Source organism: Geotrypetes seraphini, chromosome 4 (genome assembly GCF_902459505.1).
Source record: "Geotrypetes seraphini chromosome 4, aGeoSer1.1, whole genome shotgun sequence".
Taxonomy (NCBI): Eukaryota; Metazoa; Chordata; class Amphibia; order Gymnophiona; family Dermophiidae; genus Geotrypetes; species Geotrypetes seraphini.
In genome coordinates, this window is record NC_047087.1 from 14,600,761 (window position 1) to 14,615,740 (window position 14,980).

General features: G+C 46.5%; 1 protein-coding gene across 4 annotated transcripts in view; it reads left to right on the top strand.

Moving 5' to 3' along the window:
* Nucleotides 1-14,980, top strand: part of GSE1 (Gse1 coiled-coil protein) — a 750,299-nt gene that overhangs the window by 662,787 nt on the left and 72,532 nt on the right. For all 4 annotated transcript variants that reach the window (XM_033940699.1, XM_033940700.1, XM_033940701.1 and 1 more), the window contains exon 4: nt 8,253-8,452. In XM_033940699.1, coding sequence (XP_033796590.1) covers nt 8,253-8,452 — 200 coding nt within the window. The remainder of the gene's footprint in view (nt 1-8,252; nt 8,453-14,980) is intronic.

Genomic DNA, 14,980 nt, shown 5'->3' on the forward strand with positions numbered 1-14,980 from the left:
TGGGGAGGGCTTCAGTGGCTGGGAGGGTGAAGATGGGCTGGAGTAAGTCTTAACAGAGATTTCGGCAGTTGGAACCCAAGCACAGTACCGGGTAAAGCTTTGGATTCTTGCCCAGAAATAGCTAAGAAGAAAAAATTAAAATTGAATCAAGTTGGGCAGACTGGATGGACCATTTGGGTCTTTATCTGCCGTCATCTACTATGTTACTATGTTATCATTCCCCGCCTGTACAACAGTACAGCCCTCAGGGTGAAAGCTACAACCGTGTGATGCAGCTGAAATGTTTTCAAATGAAGAGGAGGAATTGGAGAATTACTGTTATGATCAGGGCTACCGGGAAGGGGGAGGGGCAAGATTTTCCCAAGCTTGGTCTCCAAGGGGGGCTCGATGCTGGCCATAGAAAAGTCTTCCTGGGCTCCCCGATACTGCATCTCTCGCGCGAGAACTGACGGCAGCCATTCACAGAGCAGCGCAGGACCAGGCAGGAAGCCTGCGCTTTGTTGCGCTCTGCGGCAACAAAGGAGGCAGCCATCCAGCAGGAGCGCAGAAAGCTCCTGGCAAGACCGTGCTGGACCACTGGCATTTAAAAAAAAGGCACGGGGGGCTGCGGGCTCCCTTCCAGCAGACGCACCAGTCGCACCTACGTGAACCAAATTTTGGGGGGTTTTTTTGTTTTCCTCCTCTACACGTAGGTGCGTCTTATAGCCCAAAAAAATATGGTACATAATAATATCACAATTAAAAAAATCAACAAAACATTAAAGCTTCAGTTCTCATATTTCATCTTAGAAAACAAACACTTTTTCAGTAACTTCTTAAAAGTCTACAAATTTCCCTGCTCCCGGATGTATAAATTTAAACTACAGATCTTCACCTCTTCTATAACAAAAACTCATAGGCAAACTGCAGTTCATTGAAAGAACAATAATGCACTCTGGAATTGCTGATATTCCTGTGAAACCCTGATAATTGCTTTCAAATACCAGGAATTGCCCTTGAGAAAGATCCCGTTTTCTTCACTGTAACTCTTTTAACCCTTTCAGGACCATAAGGATCGTAGGCCAATTTTTGTGGTTTTGACGACATTTTTATGGTAAAAAGGGCTTGCAGATGCCAAAAAATTGATTTTTTTTTGTGAAATATCATTATTTTTATTTAAAAAAATCAAACTTCTGGCTTATGGACAGTGTGGCAAGTGAATCTTCTCGTCGATCTGGCAACGACGCTAATGAATGAATGTCGGAACCAGTTTGTTTACATAAAGGCAGTATCATATGGAATCCGTACATATCAAATTTAGAACTGTAGACTATCCCAATCAAAATTGATAGGATTTTAAAGTTATGGGACAAATATGTCCCTTGGTCCTGAAAGGGTTAAGAACCAAGAATGGCTGATCAACTTGACTTTCTCTTGATAAGTCATGAAAAGCATAAAATGCCAAGCGCAAATATACATTCAGAAAATACATTGCTCACCAGGCGGCTGACGGATGTGAAAACAGTAATAAAAATACCCTTTTCCAATCTTTGCAACCATATTTTGCACTCTGTAGTTTTTTGATAAGACTTCTGGAAGCTCCAGATAAATTGCATCACAGTCCTCAAAGATGACTCAGCACCACTGCCCTGCATCCCAGGCAAGGACAAAGCTGTTGACCTGGATGCAGGATGTCCCATGTGCCTCCCTTGAGATCTCAGCTCCCTGGTGTTCCGTTAGTGCTGGCTCAAATATAAATCCCAAGTTTGTAGCAGAGAATGACATGAGGAATAATTTTTTCCTATTTCTGCAGGAACACAATTTCCCCGTCCCCATGAGTCCCGCTGTCCTTTCCCTGTTCCTATAAGCTCTGCCTTAACCACACAAACCTCAAACACTTATGATTTAAAGTGTGTGAGGCTTGTGCAGATGAGAACGGAGCTTAGGCATTGGTGGAATGAGGCATTATGACATCACAATCTGAGCTTTAGAATGTTGCTATTTAGGATGTTAAAGTGTTTGAGGCTCACGCAGATGAGGACAGAGCTTAGGCATTGGTGGAATGAGGCATTATGACATCACAATCTGAGCTCTAGAATGTTGCTACTTAGGATTTTAAAGGGTTTGAGGCTTGTGCAGGGGAGGACGTAGCTTAGGCATTGGTGGAATGAGGCATTATGACATCACAATCTGAGCTCTAGAATGTTGTTACTTATGATTTTAAAGTGTCTGAGGCTTGTGCAGATGAGGACAGAGCTTAGGCATTGGTGGAATGAGGTATTATGACATCACAATCTCAGCTCTAGAATGTCGCTACTTAGGATTTTAAAGGGTTTGAGGCTTGTGCAGGTGAGGACAGAACTGAATGGGGCAGGGACAGGAAAAGAACTTGCGGGGACAGGGAAAAATTTGTCCCCGTGTCATTCTCTAGTTTGTAACTTTCTTTACAATGGGAACAGTGACACCCCCCCCCCCCCCCCGGACCTGGTTTACAAAGTCCTTTGGAGATGAAGACAAACCAACCCACAGAATCTCTGCTTTTTTGGTGTTAAGCAAAAGTCTGTTCCTGTCCAAATGCATGTAGTCTGTTTTCAAGTAATCAGTAGGCTCTCCAAAAGCTTGCATACAAAAAGTAAATATTTGAACATGATGCTAATCGACAATTCCTAATAATGAGGCACTAGCCAACTGTTGAATATATATGCTGAAAAAAAATTTGAGATGAGGAGCTCCTCTATACATGTGCTGTTCGTGGTTTTATTTCTTGGCTCATGTAAAGTAAAATTGTTGAATGATCTTCTGAAATGATTCCTAGTAATCAAATTCAGCTTGTCTGGCTCCTTCTCTTGTCTGTAGGTTCTTTGTTGTGGGTGGAGTAGCCCTGGCTGCTGTAACCTTATGTGCACAGTAGGGGTCACTGTTAGTTTATGGAACCTATTTGTATCAGGCCTCGGATGTTTTTCAGATCAGTAGGTATAAAAAGCTCAGAGCGCAATCGGCTGATCTGTATCGGGAGAATTCATTGTGGCGCTGGAGTGGACCTCCCACCCCCTCACTATTCCTCATTGGATCATTTACAATGGCTGATCAAATAGGAAACTGTGGTGGTTGGATTGTGGGAGAGACATAATATAAAACAAAGTTTTGAGGACTACCTTCTTTTTCTGTTCGGGTTATTTTTTATGCCTCTCTGCATTTATTTCATGTTCCTTTAAAATAGTGTATTTGCTACTATCCTTTCTTAAAAGGGTCACTTACAGCAGACCTCCTCTAGGTGGCAGCATAGTAAAAAGGATCAAGGTACAAATTTGATGTACTTGTAAGCAGCCTGTTTGGGTTTTTTTTGTAATTTAATGTCCCAATTTTATTTTTCTCTGTTTGAGAAAATGAAGGCAGCACTGCCCATGTGGGGAGCCTTGTTTGTTAGAAGTTCAGCTACACATGGTGAATGGAAATACATAGCCCTGCAGTCCTGTCCTCCTGCCGGGAAAATGCCCGGCCGTGGGGAGGTGTTCCTAGCAAGCAGCGTGCAGAGCCAAAAAGAGGAAAGTTTTTCTGGCCAGTACAGGGCGTGATTGTGTTCCAAGCTGGGGAAGGATTTAAGTGCTTCACAGGGTGCTTTTTTTTTTTTTTTTTTTACAAGCTTGCTGGTTTGTTTTTCTCTTCCTCCTCCTTCCTGTCCCTTAATAAGCTACTCCTGTGAGCAGAACTGGCGACCTTTACTTTTAGAAATGCTTCTATGCTGGACAGTGTTCAAAGCTGTTACACCTTCTCTTACCTTCTGCCCTTGTTAACCTGGTTTTGACAGAGAGATGTTAGAAACCGGGGAATGGTTTTGTGGCTGGGCTATAGTGCCAAGTCTATCACAGTATCGCCTAACCGTGGCCCCGTGCATTTCTTACTCCACCCCTCATACATATCCATCATATGAATGAACAGGCCACAGCTGTTTAATGCTTATTAAACAATAGGAAATGTCTCAGCTGTGCTCATGGCCAAGGAGACATTTTCTTTCCCTATTCAAGTTCGTCACATTTGGGACATACCTGGGACTGTGCAGTCCTTCATCTTGCTGCACATGTTAAGACAATTTCATACATACTAAAAATTTGAAGCCAGTTAAAGCACATCTCTGTCGCACCTTGAGCTTGCACTTGGGCTGAGTCCGTTTGTCTGCCTGGCTGACATCTATGGACATTTGTGTGGCGGAGAGTGTGGAACCGTGGTTAAAGCTACAGCCTTAGCACCCTGAGGTTGTGGGTTCAAACTCACGCTGCTCCTTGTGACCCTGGGCAAGTCACTTAACCCCCCATTGTCCCAGGTACATTAGATAGATCAGGGGTGTCCAATCTTTTGGCTTCCCTGGGCCTCATTGGCCGAAATTTTTTTTCTGGGGCTGCACAAACACTGCAGCAAGACAGAGGAGGGAGCCGGCAAGACAGTAAACACCCGGGGGCAGCCGAGAAAAACACTGCATCGCCCTCGACCGGGGCCACACAAAATACTTCACAGGGCTGCATGCGGCCCTTGGGCCGCAGGTTGGACACCCCTGAGATAGATTGTGAGCCCCCTGAGACAGCCAGAGGATATGCTTAAGCACCTGAATAAATTCAAGTAAACCGTTCTGGCTCCCCTGGGAGAACAGTATAGAAAATTGAATAAATAAATGTGTGGATTTTCCCATCTCACAAATGCATTAAACAGTCCCCAAACTGAGGCTATGTAGGGTGGCAGAAAGAGCTTGGAGAGAACGGCAGTGTTTGCGCGCACACAAATCTGTCTTGTTCACTTTCCCCTTCTTCCATGTAGACCAAATCCTGTGGACGTGAGGAGCGTGGCCTCGGGGTCTCAGCTGTCCATGACTGTCTCTTGTGGCTCTAACTGCTGTCGGCCCAGGGGAAGCAGGAGGTCGCACCACAAAGGTGACATTTCACTGGGCCTCTTGTCATCTCAGACCTAGATTAGCTTCATCGACTAACTTCGCCATCTTGGACTATGCTGCTCAAAGCCTCCCAGCCGGAGTGAAGGTTGTGCGGTTAGATTTGAGCTCTGTTAATTGCTGGGCTTCTTTGGGGGAGGGGGGGGGAAGGGTATCGATTACGGTCGTTATCGCTTTCTGAGTAATGGCATCCCAGCTGAAAGAGGACTTCACGGCTAATTACTGTGTCGGCCTTCCGCTTCCAGAGGAGATATGACTTCAGTGGGTGTCCGGCCAGGATCATCGGCTGATGTCAAAAGAAACATTCTCTGTCCAATCAGACCAAAACATTAAGCTTCACTGCCAGTTAAAACATCATTATACACCCAGAATTCTTTTAACAAATCTTTTCATACAAATCACACAAGGGAAATAACTTACAGTTGAAGGTACAGTTCCAGAAACTTGTCGTACCAATTGAGGGAATTTGGGAGCTTCAGCACTCCACTGAGAAAGTTGGTGGAAATACTTACTACCGGTGAAAACTTGGAAACAGCCCAGCACGCCTACAAAACCAATAGACAAACAGACCTACAATACAGGTGCCCTGTGTTTGGAAAACATGTGCGCCTTCCCCCTGCCATAGTACCAGCCGGAGGCAGGACGTGTCTTTGTACAGTAACAGCACCTGCTGTTCTCCTCCAAATATCCACGCTGTTCGGTTCCATCCTGTTCCTGGGTTGTTGTTTTTTTTTTCATTTTCAATCTCTTTATTAAAACAATTCAACAACAACAACAAAAAAACCATATGATTAATTCCCAACTGTCCCCTTCATACTCAATTTTAACAAAGCCCAGAGTGTGGGGAGTGTGCGGCGCCATGGTTAGAGCCACAGCCTCAGCACCCTGAGGTTGTGGGTTCAAATCCCATGCTGCTCCTTGGGACCCTGGGCAAGTAACTTAATCCCCCATTGCCCCAGGTACATCAGATAGAGTACCTGAATGTAAACCTAAAAATATATAACAGATACATCCAAACATACCCTACAATAGGAGCCGGCTCTGTGGGTGCTTGATTGTGTCCAAGAAGAGGTCAATTTGATTATGATCCCTTACCACTCTCGTCCAACCCCTCCTTCATCCCCATTTCCATTCATCAGTCACCAAGGGCCTTGTTTCTTATGACCCTCCGTGTTCATTTTCCCGCATATTCCAATGTCTCCCACCCTAGATTTTCAGAAAACTTTTCACAAAGATCCTCGTGAGAGGCTTCTGAGAAAATTAAAGAGTCTTGGAATAGGAAGCCATGTTTAAAAATTGGTTATCAGATAGAAAACAGAGGATAGGTTTAAATGGCCGTTTTTCTCAATGGAGGAGGGTAAATAGTGGAGTGCCACAGGGATCTGTACTGGAACTGCTGCTATGTAACTTATTTATAAATGATCAGGAAATTGGAATGACAAGTGAGGTGATTAAATTTGCAGATGAAATTTAATGTGGACAAATGCAAAGTGATGCACATTGGTAAGAATAACTCAAATCATAGTTACCAGATGCCAGGATCCACTTGGGGGGGGGGGGGGGTCAACGCCCAAGAAGACGATCTGGGTGTCATTGTCATTCTATCCAGTGGCCAAAAAAGCAAACAATGCTAGGAATTATTTAAAAAAGGGATGGTTAACAAGAGTAAGAATGTTATGTCTCTGTATCGCTCCATGGTTCAATCTCACCTTGAGTATTGCATTCAACTCTGGTTGCCTTATCTCAAGAAAGATATAGCGGAACTAGAAAATGTTCTAAGAATAGCAACCAAGATGATAAACTTATCTCGTATGAGGAAAAACTTGGAAAAGAGACGACTGAGGGGAGATATGATTAAAGTCTACAAAATCCTGAGTAGTGTAGAATGGGTACAAGTGGATCGTTTTTTTTTTTTATTCCACCAAAAATTACAAGGGGACACTCGATGAAGTTATATGGAAATACTTTTAAAACCAATAGGAGGAAATATTTTTTCACTCAGAGAATAGTTAAGCTCTGGAACGCGTTACCAGAGATTGTGGTAAGAGCGGATGGCGTAGCTGGGTTTATTAATAATAATCATTTTTATTCTTATATTACCGCCAAAGCCATGGTAGTTCGAGGCGGTTTATAATAAGAAGAGCTGGACATTCAGAGAAATAATCACAATGTAAAATCTTTGAATACATGTATACAGAATGGGAGAGATAGTGAATTATAAATCTTAGGTAACAAATCGGTTAAACAGTTTCGTTTTTGTTAATTTTTGGACAGTTTCCTGGAGGACATTGAGACAGATATGGGGGAAGCAAGGAATGTTGCTACTATTTGGTTTTTGCCAGATAATTGTGACCTGGATTGGCCACCATGAAGATTGGTCTGACCCAGTAAGGCTTTTCTTATGTTCATACCCCCTCTCTCACCCCCTTCTGCCTTTTGGGTCCTGTTATTTTCCTAACTCCCCTCCCAGTGTGCTCAGTACCAACTGCACTGCACATCTTCAGTGAAAGAGATTTAATGTAATTGGTTCATAGACAACTCGGCGAAAGACAAAGGCGCGCGCCAAAGAAAATGACAGTTTTTAGGGGCTCCGACGGGGGGTTTTGTTGGGGAGCCCCCCCAGTTTACTTAATAGAGATCGCGCCGGCGTTGTGGGGGGTTGTAACCCTCCACATTTTACTGTAAACTTAACTTTTTCCCTAAAAACAGGGAAAAAGTGAAGTTTTCAGTAAAATGTGGGGGGTTACAACCCCCCACAACGCCCGATCTCTATTAAGTAAAGTGGGGGGGTTCCCCCCCCACCCCGTCGGAGCCGTAAAAACTGAAATTTTCTGCGGCGCACACCTCCGCACTGCGCTCAATTGTCTGCGCGTGCCTTTGTTCCGGCGCACTTTTGACCTGGCACCAATGTAATTACCCCATATCGTTAAGAATACTTTCTTTCATTTAATGGGTGTATCTCACACCTTGTAATTCCAGTATCAAAAAGTACATGGAAATTATTCCACCAGCCCCCCCTGTAGGAGGGCAGATTTTCCTGAACTTAATATTGGGGGATACATTTCTTTCCACAGTACAAAAAGTAGTCGGGCCTCTTTCCTGTGAGTGCGTTTCCTATTTTTTTTTTATATAATGTGTGACCGGTATTCAGTGAAAGCTGAGTTGCTCGAGCTAGCGAATTTTCAACTCATTGAGCCAAAAATGTCCTCAATTTAGAATTGCAGTTTTTCTGTCTACACTTAGGCACCTGAGATCATTCTTAGTGTCTAGACCAAAAGCCTTTTGTCATTTTTGTAAAAGAGTTTCTCCTGTTTTTCATTTTCCCCTTTTCTAGGATCATCGATAAGCAGCGAGTCTTCCCCTGTGTCATCGCCAGCCACCAACCACAGCTCCCCTGCCAGCACGCCGAAGCGTGGTGCCATGGGTCCCATCATTGTACCTCCGGCAGGGCACAGTGTGCCCAGCACTCCCCCTGTGGTAACAATCGCACCTACAAAGACGGTCAATGGGGTCTGGAGAAGCGAGAGCAGACAGGTAAGCATGTGTGCGCTGAAGGCGACGCTCCACGACATCCTCGCGTCAGCAGTCGTCAGGATGCACGAGCCGTATCTGGGCTTCCTTTCACATCAGTCTTTGAACGTGGGCTTTGGGCTTTTTCCTGTGCTATTGTGCAAGCCCTGAGAAGTTGGGGATGCTGCCTGACTCGCTCATAGTGAGCTGCGCGGGGACAGAAGTGAAACCCGGCCCCGTCTGTACCTGCTGGAATTGAATCCGTCCCTGCCCGTCCCCATGGATTTCAGAAGTAGTTATTTCATTAAACTACTGAATTAGAGGCCCTGGTAGAGACCCATTTACAAAGGCCAGGATCGGTTTGCGAGCCCTTAGCGAGCAGATTTCCCTCCGGCCCAATTCACTAAAGTGTTTAGCGATCCCCTCCCGATCCGTGCATGCAAATGAGGGAAATGGCATGCAAATTTGGGAGGGCAGCGATTCACTAAACACTTTAGCTAACACCGATTGGGCATGCCGATCAGAAAAGAACCAACTGCTGAAGACCAGCCGCTTCTATCCTGGCCGACTCTCCTGCCCTTTAAAACCACGGGCTCGCAATGCTTTTTAGCAGAGCAAGCCCGTGGTTTTAAATCCGCTGCCGACGCTGTCATCGGGCCCGACGCTGCCCACCCGGTCCCCGCAAATATGGCAGGAGGGATGCCAACTCCCTCCTGTCATCGCAAAACCGCCATCGGCCCAGCCTGGCCCACCCCCTCCCCGTACTCTTTAAAATTATGGCAGGAGGGTTCCCACATCCTCCTGCCATATCTACAACTACTAACCCCCCTCCCAACAAGTACCCCTAATCCTCCTCCCTCCCCGAACCCCACCCAAAAAATTTGCCCCGCAGCCATGTCGAAAATAATCATGGCAGGGGGGTTCCCATTCCCTCCTGCCATCAGTCCCACCCAAAAACTAAGGTAACGGCAGGAGGGATGCCAACTCCCTGATGCCACCCCCCCGGATGCCCCTTCCCCACCCCTGGTCCCCACCTCCACCTCCCCCTCCCTGTACCTTTAATGGAGCAGGAGGGATGCTCTATCCCTCCTACTCCAATGCCTCCCGCGACGAGTCTGAAGCCTTAGGCCATGCCTCGGTGCATCGTGTGATGCACGGGGTGGGGCCTAAGGCCCTGATTGGCTGAGGCACCTGGGGCTCCTCAGAGCTTACAGGAATGGGACAGGGAAATTGAGTTCCTGTGGGGACGGGAACAAATTTGTCCCCGTGCCATTCTCTAATCTGCATCTCCAAATGCTTGTTACTTGGCACTGTTGCTCTCACTCAACATCTCGTTTCACCATATGCCAATTAAAGGGTTAAATATCTCTTGTCACATCTCCCCTCTCCTGACCCCATATGCTGTATGACGAATTCACTGATCATTTTTAGCTGCCACCTTCTGGACCGACTCCATGCTGTAATCTCTTTTTGAAGGAGTGGTCTCGAGAATTGCACACAGATGCACCCAGTCATCCTCCTAGCTTTCACCATCACGGCAAGAGCAGGAAGCTACGTTAGCGGAGAGAGAGAGAACGCAGATGGGGTTTGATGCTTCTACACTTAAGATAACCCAAGACTGATTGCTGGTTACCTTTATTTACATTTAGCTCACACCTTTCCACTGCTAGCTAAAGCCAAGTTATCTTTAGCATGTGTAGTCATTCCCTGCTCCAGAGAGCTTATCTTTGAGGTTGAAATTCACCGGGTAGGAGGGTTCTCCGCTGAACATGTAGGCAAATAGTGGTGACGTCACTCACGATGGATCTCCTTCAGCTCAAGGGAAGCCTTTTGGTATCTTCTCAGCATTCGCCCCACCCCAATCCCCACACTGGCAAAGGTCCCTCCCCCCCCTCAATCTAATTTATCGGCCCTCCACAACAATTGCAGCTGTCCTCTTCGAACATCTCACTGTCACGTCTTCTGCATTTCAAATAAGGTTAAGTCGCATGGACTGGGTCAGGTGATGGCACTTAATTCCAGAGCGTCACTGAATTATCAGGACAGACCATGGCGGCACTCTACGGTTTGTGCCGGGGCAGTTCAGAGGTGCAGGGAAGGTGGAGCTGGTCCTTATCCAGGCAACACCCACCCGGATTCAGTGTCCAAATAACTGTTTGGACCTGTAGAACTTAACTTGCCTTAATAGCTGAAACCGGGCAGCACCCATACAACTTCCAGGATCCGCCGAAGACCCGGATATTGAGTGCTGGGTACCTGGATATGGGCCAGCATTGAATATCCAGATCTTACGTCAGCCGGTGGTGGGCAGCGCTTGACAATAACGCTGACCACCACCAGCTGAGTATCGACCTATACTTTGTACCTGCGGCAGTGAAAGGTGAAAATGTTGCTGGGATTTAACACCTGCCTTTCCTGATCCTCAGCCTGCTGCTGATACCACTAAACACTTCATGACACGGTCCTTGGTGTCCTGAAGTATGTCTTTGAATATGCTAAGAAAGCAAAATCCCTTTCGCTTAGCTGTTAAATGCCAGTTTAATGGGGAGCACCGAGGCAGGAGAAAGAGGGCATCGCTTCTGCCTCTTTTATGATATACACTTAGAGGGGGGGGGGTCACTAGACACCAGGAACATCCTCTATAATAAAACTCTTAACCGCGCATGCGCAGTTGACATGGCGTGATCCCTGCTGCCGTGATTTCTGCTTCCGTGCTGTGTTCCATTTGCGGCGGTGAGAGAAACGGCAGGAGGGTGTCCTTGGAGGTGCTGCGAGGCGTCCGGCTGCTACTGCTGCACCGGGAAGTGAAGGGGGAGAGGGAAACCGGGCTTCTTTGGGGTGAGGGGTGTGCTGGGGGGCAGGCAGCAATCTTGGTTTGCTCGGGGGGCCAGGGAGAGAGACAGACAGAAAGAAAGACAGACAGACAAGGGGCCAGGGAGAGGCACAGACAAACAGACAGCCAATGGCCAAGGAGTGAGAAAGAAAGACAGACAGACAGCGGCTAAGGAGACAGAGAGACAGACAGACCCATCTATTCTAGCACCCATTAGTGTAACGGGCTTAAAGACTAGTTTTTAAAATATCATATCAGGGAGGGGGTTGCATTGGGTGACGTAGGGAGCATTGGTTCATGGCGCTCCGCTAAACTCCCAGGGCCAATGCTGAAAATATGCCAGCGGCTTGTTCTTAATATCACCCTACCTGTCAGTGCGTGAGCCAATCGCCTTTCACACGCTGACTTCTGCATTTTTAACATGGCAGTGATGCGCGTGATCGATGATTACGTCACAGCTGCAGCGCATTTTCTTGTTCATTCTGTGGTAGAAGCTGCGTGGCTTTCTTTTACAGCCTCTGCACACGAAGGGTTTGTTCTTCAGCGCAGTAAACTAATAGCACGCAAAGTGTACACGGTCGGAAAAATGGTGCACGCTGCTGAGGTACTATGTTGTCATTTGCTATGAAAGAGCCTAAAAATGTCTCCCTTCCACTGGTTCATACATTGGAAAAAAAAAAAAAAATCCCTGGCTGTCTAGTAGATTCCTCCCATCCTCCATATTCTGATCCCCAGAAAGGATCTCTTGCAATCACATGCACCCCCCCCCCCCAAAATCTGGTGGTTTTAGTGGACCCCTTGACCCCAGACAACCCTCAGATCTCTACACTTGAAACACTTCCAAAAAATCCCTGTTACTCTCGTGAACCCAAACCCTCCCCCCCCTTTAACCACGTACAGCTAGCAGGAGGTAAAAAGAGTGCCAAGTCGCTCCTGCCTCTGCGCCACCATCTTTCAAAATCCCCACCCATCAAACATGTTGTCTAGGCCAGTGTTCTTCAACCACCGGTCCATGGACCAGTACTGGTCCACAGAAATTTCCTGCCGGTCCACAGGGCCAGCACGTGCATCAGGCCCAAAACAGAGTTCTTCAACCACCAGTCCACGGTGCGATCAATGCGGCATTATCTTCGAGCCAGCTCCCTCTTCCTAACTGATTCAGTGCACAAAGCCACAGGCAGTGGCTCCTACGGGCATCCTGCGCCTGAACCAGAAGTCTTCTCTCTGACGTTGCAATGTCAGAGGGAAGGCTTCCAGATGAGGCACGGGACATGCAAGGTGCAATTAGTACTATTATGGGGCGGAGATTGGGTAGAGATGGGCGGGGTCTGGCCCACGACTTAGCCCATTGTTCTTCAACCACCGGTCCATGGACTGATGCCGGTCCACAGAATAATTCTTTTATTTCTGTCAGTCCATAGGTGTAAAAAAGTTGAAAAACAGTGGTCTACGCGACTTGCAGACATACAGTAAAAGGAGTAAAAAGGGTGAGAATGGGATACTACTACTACTTATCACTTATATAGGCGTATACAGCGCTGTACGTTTTGACATTTATGGACGGTCCCTGTTCGGAAGAGCTTACAATCTAACTTGGACAGACAGGCACGACACATAGGGTTGGGGATGCAGAACCCAAGGTGAGAGGAGTTAGAAGTCAAAAGCACTCTCAAAGAGGTGGGCTTTTAAACGAGCCTTGAACACTGCCAGAGACGGTTCCTGCCGTAGGGATTCGGGTAGCTTGTTCCAAGCTTATGATGCAGCAAGGCAGAAGGAGCAGAGTCCGGAGTTGGCAGTTGAAGAGAAGGGCACAGATAGGGGGGACTTACCAGCTGAGCAGAGCTCATAGGAGGGCAGATAAGTGAAGCGAGATAGTAAGGGGCAGCTGAGTGAGTGTATTTGTAGGTCAGTGAGAGGAGTTTGAATTATATTCAGAAACGGATGGGAAGCCAATGAAGTGACTTTAGGAGAGGAGGCTTCAAGGTCAGTTCCTTCAGAGATGCTCTAAGTGTGCTGCCGCCAGTATCTTCCTCACCAGATTAAGAGTCCACAGTGGCACCACTGGGCACATGAGACGGTGCAAATGTGCCACGTTCAGGTGAGCCCCTAGGGAGGGCCCTTCCAGATGACTACTAAAACAAGAAAAGAGCTGTGACCCAAACTTTTAGGGAGAACAGAGAAACTGGTCTTTAAGCTGTCCTGCAAGAAAGGATAAAATAATAATAGAAGAGATAAGGGATACTAGTATGAACTGCAATTCCTGATAGGAAAACAGAGGGAGAAAACACGTTGGGAGGGGGGATATGTAGATCAGATGCAGAAATAGGAGCAAGTGGGCATCCCCCCTGCTTCATGTTAGACATATGTGAGGTACGGGGGGATCTGGGAGGGATCAGGATCTGCTAAATTACCAGAAATTGGGGGGAATGTCAGGTCCGGGCATTGGGGGAGGGGTTATAAGGGAGGTTTTTGGTGGCATCATCAGGAGGTAGGGTAAAATTAAAATGAGTTATTTGTGGGGTTGGGGTAAGATGGCCCTTAGGAGAATTTCAGCAAACAGGTAGTAAGAAAATCCTGACAGTAATGCAGAAGAGCAAGTTAACCCTTCTCATGACTGCATTGTGATCGCCTTCAAGTCTTCTTTGCATTGGGGCTGAGTATCTAACGGCCTCGTTGCCATCGATTTTTCACTCTGGGTTTTATGAAGGCTAGCTTCTGCATCTTTCATTCAACTGCATTGGGCCCCCAAGAGGGGATCACATAGTCTCCCTCTCCATGATTTTCGCCCAGAGGCTTGCTGATCGTCTAATGCTACCAAGACAAACTGTGAGAAAATGGCACTGCATAAATTGATGTCGAACCCTTTACTGAAGGCACAGGCACCCAGATCCAATGGGAATCCTTTATGGCTGGGCAAAAAGAGAGGGAAACCTGGATTCACAGTTTTACCTAATGAGCTTCTGAAATGGATTTAGTGAAATGGGTAATGTTAAAAATAAAGGAAAGGAGGAATAAGAAAGGCCACTAATAAGCCCAGATAAGGAACAGCAATGAGTAAAGTTAATGGAGCAGAAGGAAGTTTCTAGAAACATGACGGCAGATCAAGGCAAAATGGCCCATCCACAGCATCCATTATCTCTCCCTAAGAGATTCCACATGCCTGCCCCACACTTTCTTGAAATCAGACACAGTGTTTGTCTCCACCACCTCTACTGGGAGACTATTCCACGCTTCTGCCATCCTTTCTGTAAAAAAATATTTCCTTGGATTACTCCTGAGCCTATCACCTCTTAACTTCATCCTATTCCCTCTCATTCCAGAGCTTCCTTTCAAATGAAAGAGAGTCAACTCATGCACATTTACGCCATGTAGGTATTTATACGTCTCTATCATATCTCCCCTCTCTCGCCTTTCATCCAAAGTATATAGATTGAGATCTTTAAGTCTGTCCCCATACGCCTTATCATGAAGACCACACACCACTTTAGTATCCTTCCTCTCAACCGACTCCATCCTTTTTATATCTTGTTGAAGGTGAGGCCTCCAGGATTGTACACAATATTCTAAATGAGGTCTCACCAGAGTCTTATACAGGGGATTCAATATAAATAGAAATGGACAGTAAGTTGGATGAAAGCGGTTTTGTGTGGATCCCTGACAAAACTTTGGTGAAACATGTCGGGTCCTACCGCTTAACTCATTGTGAGAAAGGAACATAT